The sequence below is a fragment of the Danio aesculapii genome, chromosome 16, assembly GCF_903798145.1.
Source record: "Danio aesculapii chromosome 16, fDanAes4.1, whole genome shotgun sequence".
Lineage (NCBI taxonomy): Eukaryota > Metazoa > Chordata > Actinopteri > Cypriniformes > Danionidae > Danio > Danio aesculapii.
In genome coordinates, this window is record NC_079450.1 from 14,875,770 (window position 1) to 14,883,993 (window position 8,224).

Here is an 8,224-nt window from a genome sequence, read left to right on the forward strand (position 1 = left end):
TTATCGACTATTAAATTCGGTTCGTCAAAATATTGCACCCTTTCCTGCTTACTAATTGCTTCTCTATATAATTTAGCAGCTTCTATGTATTTTCTCCAATGGTTTAGACAGCATAAACATTCAGAACAACATATTCAGTAGTACATTAACTATGCAATCTATGCTGTTGTTTACATCAGAGTATCCATAGTATATCGCATATTTGCAACTGACCAAATCTTGTCTTAAGTGCAATCCCTCTATAAGTCTACTAACCAAAACTAGTTATTCCAAATACACGCCATCACAAGGATCCTTTGAGTCAATGAGTCTGTGACAAACAACAAAAAATAATCAGAAATGTGTAAAGTGACTAAATGCATGTAGTGCGACTAATCAAAGGGAGGCTTACTTGTTTTGAGAGCGTGCAGCTTTTCTGGCCTCTCGAGCTTCGTTCTCCGCTGAGATCTTCTTGTAGCAGTAAATCAGCACTCCAATCATCCATAACTGCAGGACCACGATCAACACGTACATCATGATCTCAGAGATCACAGCTACCAGTTCACGGTTGGCTGAGGGAGCATCAAATTTAGATATAAACTTCAAACTTAGATACAAATATTACTAGCTCAATAATTAGTTACTTGTCAGTACTTAAAGGGATAGCTCACCCGAAAATGACAGTTACCTCATTGTGTACTTTTTCAGTTTCTTTCTTCTGTTGAATAGAAGATAGTTTAAAAATGAGGGTAGCTGGCACTCATTGGCTGCATCCGAAATTGCATATTGTCCTATTATATACACTTTCCAGCCACTTTCTCAGGTACACCTATCCAACTGCTCGTTAACGCAAATTTCTAATCAGGATATCACATGGCAGCAACTCAATGCATTTAGGCATGTAGACATGGTCAAGACAATCTGCTGCAGTTCAAACCGAGCATAAAGCTGCGGTCACACTGGACTTTTCTCCCCATAGACTTCCATTCATACGCACGCGAATGCGTCAGACCGGAAACGCAAGGTCATTCGTCAAGTTTCGCAGGTCGCTGCGGTGCAAAGTTCAAGCTTGGTGAACTCTGACCTGCGAAATCACTTCACTTGACTGCGTGAGACCAATCGAGGATCAAAACATGACCTATCTGGACAGAAATTTAAAACATGGAGCAGTCGCTCGCTTTTTTTAATGTCTAATAATCTTGTTTAATCCTGCATTATCAAACTCTAGTGTGACCGCAGTTTCAGAATGTGGAACAAAGTGATTTAAGTGACTTTGAATGTGGCATGTTTGTTAGTTCCAGATGGGTTGGTCTGAGTATTTCAGAAACTGCTGATTTACTGGGATTTTCACGCACAACCATCTCTAGGGTTTACAGAGAATGGTCTGAAAAAGAGAAAATATCCAGTGAGTGGCAGTTCTGTGGGTGCAAATGCCTTGTTGATGCCAGAGGTCAAGAGGAGAATGGCCAGACTGCTTCCAGCTGCAGGTAACAGTAAGTCAAATAACCACTCGTTACAACCGAGGTATGCAGAAGAGCATCACTGAACGCACGACACATCCAACCTTGAGGCATATGGGCTACAGCAGCAGAAGACCACACCGGTTGCCACTCCCCGCAGACACACTGATTTTTCAAAATATCTTCTTTTGTGTTTAACAGGTTTTGAATGAATAGAGGATGAGTAAATGATGGCAGAATTAAACATTTTCGGTCAACTATCCCTTTAAATGAGTCTTACCTTCATCCACCACTGTGAGCTCCACCTCTTTGTTTATGATCACATTCTCGCCATACAGAGACAGATGCAGTGTCCGGTTGAAAGTGCAGAGGTAAGTCCCACTGTCGTTATGTGTGACGTTATGAATGAAGACGGTGCCGACTTGCACATCTTTTGTCCCTGTAGTACCTTGCCACTCTAATCTTTCCTCAAATTGTTCATGAAGAATGGTGGGGGTAGGATGTCTATAGAGGAAAATCTGAGAGGGACAGATGTGAAGGACATTTGTCTTTAAAAATCTTTTATCTAAATGCACAACATGTATGATTTTTTTCATAAAAATATTGTTATATATTTTGCTGACTTGCATACTTACATGATCCTAAATGTTTCAAAGAATGCTCGAATCAAGAGACGTAAGCTATTTTAACTAGTGACACAGAGTGTGCCCTGTGTGGCCATACTAACAACCCAGGCTAATTGCTGATACGTAGCCAGCGAAATACGTAACTTTAAAAAAAAAAAATTATTTTGCGCAAGTCCACCAGAGGACACGATATACACTTATATATCATATATAAATAAATACATAATGAGGCTATTTATTAGGAAATTTAATATTATAAAATTTAAAAATAATTTATTAATTATTAGGAAATGAAAAAAATCCTACTTTAATAATAATATTGATGATGATGATGATTATCATTAAGTAGGATATTGTTTATTTATTTTTTATTTTTGAAAAGTCTACTTTTACAGTTTGACACATGCAAACCACTGCAGAAATCTTCTAACCAACCGGCCCATGTCATATACAGTACGGATACTTAATAAATAACCTACTATAAACTAAAAGCATTAAGGTATGCTAGTGTTTTTTGTTTTCACAAGCTTTGGAGACGTAACTTAAATTCCACTTTTAAATTACAGGTCACCTATAGCTTTCATCATGAGCCACGGCTGTGTTCAAAATGACATCAATGTTTTCAAAGTGCACTATACAAAGACAACACAATTGTAAACTTGAAGATCGCTAAAACTGAACTGTAAAAATACTTTGAAAGCAAATTACACCTAAGAGAGATGACTTTAGTTTAAATGTTAGAATGTTCTAAATGAATAGGGCATGGGGTGATAACTGGGAATAGAACACAGCCAGGAACTGTTTCTTACTACAACTGTAGTTGCATGCATACAAGTTTGCGACGCAGTTTGCGAATGTTCGTTGGAACACCGGATTTGGGAAATGCCAAATCAACGAACTATGTTTGTAACGACAGAACTTGCAACCTTAGTTGGCTAACGATGGTTTTCGGAAACACACCCCAGGACAGCTTGCTGTCGACTGACTGACTGAAGGACCCACCCACCCACCTCCTTACCTAAAGCCAACCGATAGTGTTTTCAGATGCAATCTAGAAAAAGAAAAGCGAGTGATTTCATCACGTTTTCAGCCTGTTGTTTATTTATTTATTTATTTATTTGCTATTGTTTAACCCAGTTTTTGTAACCGTTCTCAAACTGGTAACATCTGAAAAGCCGTCCGTACGGAGGTAAGCAGGCAGCTGGTAGCGCTAAAAGGAGCAGAAGCCATAGGTGGCGCCATAACGCCCTGTAGTGTTCATTTTAAAGATGAAATAGCCAGACGTACCTCTGGCTACATAATTCGTGCTATACAAAAATGTAGACAGGGGTACGTATCCGCAATGGGCCTGTGTTGCATACTAATGATATCAAACACCCTCAATTTCCGGTTTGGTTGTATCGAAAACAGGGAAACACAAAAGATGCTTTAAAATGTGTGTTTTATTAGACTGCACAAGGCAGCATCATAACAGAAGCCTGAGATGTATTTAGTATGATAAACAGTGCATATTCTGAGCTATTGTTTCTTTTTCTTATTCTCCACATGATGTCGCCATTTTCTCCAGTGTTTCTGTTTGGGGTTCATTTGTGTTAATCTTGTTCAGCTGTGGTGTGTTATTCTACGCTCTTGTCTTCACTTGTTACCTGGTGTTTGAGTTTGATGTGCTCTTGCCCTTGCTGTAAATTCTCTACCCAGACTCTCTAGTTTTACCTTTCTTTGATTTGTTGTTTGTATTTTTGGCTAAAGTTCTCTTTGCTCTATGGAGAACTTTATGTTTGTTATGTGCTTTGCTGTAGTCAGTGTTGTAGACTTCCTATGTTTTTGCCTGGCTGCATTTTTTTAATGATACTGTTGGACTTTCTGAATAAACAACCTTTTTTGAACTAGACTTTGTGCCTTGGCAGTTGAGTTCATCACCTCTTCCTGTGGGTAAATGGTAGAACATTGTTCTACCACACCAGAGACCTGGGTTCGAGCCTCTGCTTATCACAGTTTATCCATGTAATCATGTATTCAATAGCCAGCAGCTAGCTCTCTGAAACACTCACAAGGTTGCCCACTGAAGCTAAACAGGGCTGCGCCTTGTCAGTACCTGGATAGGAGACCACATGGGAAAGCTAGGTTGCTGCCGGAAGTGGTGTTAGGCCAGCAGAGGGTGCTCTGTGTGGGTCCTAATGCCCCAGTATAATGAAGGGGGCTATATACTGCTCAGTGAGCTCTGTCTTTCGGATGACTCTCTTTTCGTCCTGACCCTCTGTGGTCGTTAAAAACCCTTTGAAATGAGTAGGGGTTCCTTTTTAATGAGCAGGGGTTTAACCCTGGCATCCTGGCCAAATTTGCACACTGGCCTCTGTCCATCATGGCCTCCTAACCATCCCCATATTATAATTGGCTACATCACTCTGTCTCCTCTCCAACAATCAGTGTGGTGTGCAGTCTGGCGCAATATGGCGGCCGTTACGTCATCCAGGTAGATGTTGCACACTGGTGGTGGATGAGGAGATTTCTCCCAATGTGTAAAGCGCTTTGAGTGTCCAGAAAAACGCTATATAAAGTTGTAAGGAATTATTATTATTATTATTATTATTATTATTATTATTATTATGAGTGGAAGAACTGGATGCAATGGACTGTGGCATAATAAAAGCTCTGCTGCTTTTGTGCCACATTTTGTTGTCTCTCTTGTTTCACTTTTACGGCTTTTAGCCTTAGGGGCTGATCACACTGATACACTTTTCTGTTCGGACACGAGGCCAGAGACATGACAAGAAAAAAGTGCGGTGTGCTTTTAATGTTGCTAAGCAAACACTCAATCAGCACTAGTCTCTCCTCCATCTTTAAAAGTCTCCATAGTCGTCTCGACAACATAAACACTGCTGTCACCACAATAGAGGCCCCGCCTCTGCTTTCATTTGATTGGAGAATGAAAAAGACATGACTGACATAGGATGTTTTTCTGCTCGGAGCTGACTTTTTTCTACCTGCAGGTGCACAGTGCACAGCGGCAAAAACTCAATAAGCAGCACGCAAAGTGGTCGCGACCATTAGTAAACCAGTCAAAACAGGCACCTCTTAATGCAAAAAGCATTGTGTTCTCTGTGATCAATGCCTTACTCTGCTTCATACTTCCACAATAATAAGTGTTGAATACATGAACATGATTTCTGCTGTAAGATGTAGTGAAGACCACAACTTCCATGATTCCACACAGTCACTGCATCATCAAACTACGCCATTGTTTGTTGTGAATGTGCCCTCTAGTGTTGAAAATGCCTTTAATTTAAATCAGTAGCATTCTATACACCATTACAAACATTTGTTGAAAGTTCTGTTTGCTGACTGAACAAGCACACAGCAGACTTTTTGATCCACAGAATCACTACTAACCTGGATGAACTCCTCATCACCAGGTGGTTTGAAGTGCCAGCTCACGATAGCAGAAGCAGGCACTTCTTCTCTTCTTTTGCAGGAAATGCATCCTAATGTAAAACTCTCTCCAGCCACTGCCTCTGTCATGGAATCCACTTCAGCACATCCGGTTTGGCATTGTGGCACTACAGGTGAGACAAATATGGGTAATGATAGAAATACAGTGATGGTGGATCTTTTTTAATCCTAAATCGTTAAGGTACAAACACAAAAAGGTGCAACAATAATATAAAGTATGTTCAGAGAGCATCCCATTATGGAGTAAGTTTAGATTAAGGTCAGTAAGTTAGATCAAAGGGTTAACTGTTAAAACTGTTTAAAAAATTAAATCTTGATTACATCTGGTAAAATCTCAAAGCATCTGGTTAAATCTTAAAGACTTTCATTTCATAATTCAACAATAATTTTCCTCTAAAATTAACATTTTTATCAGGCTGCAGTGTATACATTTTTAAACGGAGGCTCATTCTGAAAACTTACCGCTATATACATTTCTGGAGAGTGCCAAATACTCTACAGGCTTACACACACACATACACAACTACAGATAGACAATCACTGCTCAACCCCACATTCCACGACTTTGTGTGCTTTCACTCACAGGTGTGGGTAGGTGGGTTTGTGACCAGCGCCCCGTGGCTGCAGGACTAGATGGCTGCTACCTTTATCGGACTATATCCACATCCCCTATTGCCATCCCCTGTTCCCATGTTATGTCTGTGTGTTTATGCTGGGGCTTTTCCCCCCCTGACCTCACACTGCCGTACTTAAAGGAAAGTGTGAGAGGGGCTTCTTTTCGCCTCTGACTCCCCTAATGTTTCTTATTTCAACTTTCTAAAAGCTACCTCTCATTGACCTGTCTTCCCCTAAAATGTGTGATGTTTGTGTATGGTTGGGGGGGTCCAATTTCACTGCATGTAAAAGTGACAAATAAAGGTTTTTCTTCATCATCATCATCATCAGGAGGTATGTTTTTTTGCAGTTTTTTTTTTCGTGAATCCACCAGAGGCTACTGTGTACGCTTTTTGAGATCTCAAATTTCTCTCACGAGTGCCATTCGCACCAGCTCTTCTCGCGTAAATCCACCAGAGGCCGCTGTTGACTGACTGAATGACTGACTGACCAATCGACTGACCCACCCTCCTCCTTCCCTAAACCCTACCTATAGTGTTTTCAAAAGCACCGATTGACCCGTGGCGAGCTTCTGGACGAACTGGAAACAGCAGAAAAGCCATCCACGCGGATGTAAGCGGTTAGCTGGTTAGCGCGAAAAGCAACTGTAGCGTTTATTTTACAAACAAAATGCAACCATAGGCCTTCTTACTTCTGGCTACATAATTCGCGATCTCAAAAGATGTATATAGGGGTACGTTTTCAGAATGAGCCTGTTGCACTTTCATGGCAAAGAATAAGTTGTTTTTATAGTCTTCAAAGTGAAATAACTCAACATAAACAAAGGAGGCTGAGAATAATGTTCAATAATGAAATTTCAGACGGCATTTAGAGGTTTTTACCTCTTCAAATATTTTCAGGTTATTTGAGAATTTTTCTTATAAGCTTGGGAAGTTTATTACAGATTTTCATTTATATGCTCATGTTATCTGTTTTTATTAAAAGATAAATGTAGAATCTTAAAAATGAAAGAATGTTACAAGAATGTTACACTGCAAATGCTGAGTTCCACATTTTCATGTTGTCCCAACACAAATCATTTAAGTTAACTTGATTGTTTTTACAAATTTAAGTGGATTGAGGATAAAAAGAACTTGTTGATTCAACTCATTTTAAATAAGTAGTTTGGACAAGCAGTGTAGCTTAATTATTGATAGCCTATAAAATGCACATGATTATTATAGGTTAAAAATCCACTTTAATTTACCACTTAAAATCCAATTTAACCTAAAACATACGATCATCGTTATTTTAGCAAGTAGGTTTTCATATTGACATGTTTAATAACTTACCTTGAATGCAAAAGATGCAGACAGACAAAAACGAAATGAGTCCCAGCGTCATTTTCCCTTCACACTATTGTAAACTGATTTGAAATACCGATTCAAGTCTTCTCTTATTTATTTTCAGTTTCCCACACAGTACAAGGCGACAATAACTTCATTTCTTATTTTAACTCCAAAAGACATTGCCTTAGTCGATTATTTCTTCAGTATTTAGTACTTTTAAATAAATCCTTCAGCCTTCAAATTATTCAAAACGTTTTGAAATAATATCACGTTACAGTAAAACAGATAGTGTCTTGCAGTAGACTTTGACGTTTAGGAGAGCTAATTATAAACCGTGTGAATCCTTCTGCTCGCAATCATGACGGAATTTGAGAAGTGAGTTTCAGACGAGGCGTCCAGTTGCTGCTCACATGGCAGGCCGTCTTATCATTCAGTCACGATTATTCAACGTCTATTTTATATTTAATTCTTAATTTGCAGCAAAAATTCCAGTAGCAAATATAAATTTTTAGAAATATTAGTTGCTTTACTGTTTAATAAATAAACAGAGATCTATGATCACATCAATTCTGATGATAATGAGTGTTTTCTTTTTATTTATAGGGGAGCGCGAGGCACAAAGTAATGCGGGGTAAAATGTAACACAGTTTTAAGGTATTTGCTCAGGCTTGACCATGGCATGCTTCCAAGGTTTTCACCACAGTGTCGGCAGACGCCTTCCTGCCAATTGTAAAGTTTGCCGAATTTTGGATGAGAAACACAGGAG

General features: G+C 39.2%; 1 protein-coding gene across 1 annotated transcript in view; it reads right to left on the minus strand.

Annotated features, from left to right (window-relative positions):
* The window catches only part of si:ch211-225p5.8 (uncharacterized protein LOC555567 homolog), an 8,312-nt gene extending 502 nt beyond the window's left edge, over positions 1 to 7,810 (minus strand). Inside the window, exons 1-5 of the mRNA XM_056475405.1 lie at positions 7,462 to 7,810; positions 5,456 to 5,622; positions 1,720 to 1,957; positions 392 to 551; positions 1 to 310 (exon numbers count right to left, since the gene is read on the minus strand). The exon at positions 1 to 310 is cut by the window's left edge and continues 502 nt beyond it. Of these exons, the coding sequence (XP_056331380.1) occupies positions 265 to 310; positions 392 to 551; positions 1,720 to 1,957; positions 5,456 to 5,622; positions 7,462 to 7,513 (663 nt within the window). The 5' untranslated portion in view covers positions 7,514 to 7,810 and the 3' untranslated portion in view covers positions 1 to 264. The remainder of the gene's footprint in view (positions 311 to 391; positions 552 to 1,719; positions 1,958 to 5,455; positions 5,623 to 7,461) is intronic.
* Between the last annotated feature and the right edge of the window lie 414 nt (positions 7,811 to 8,224).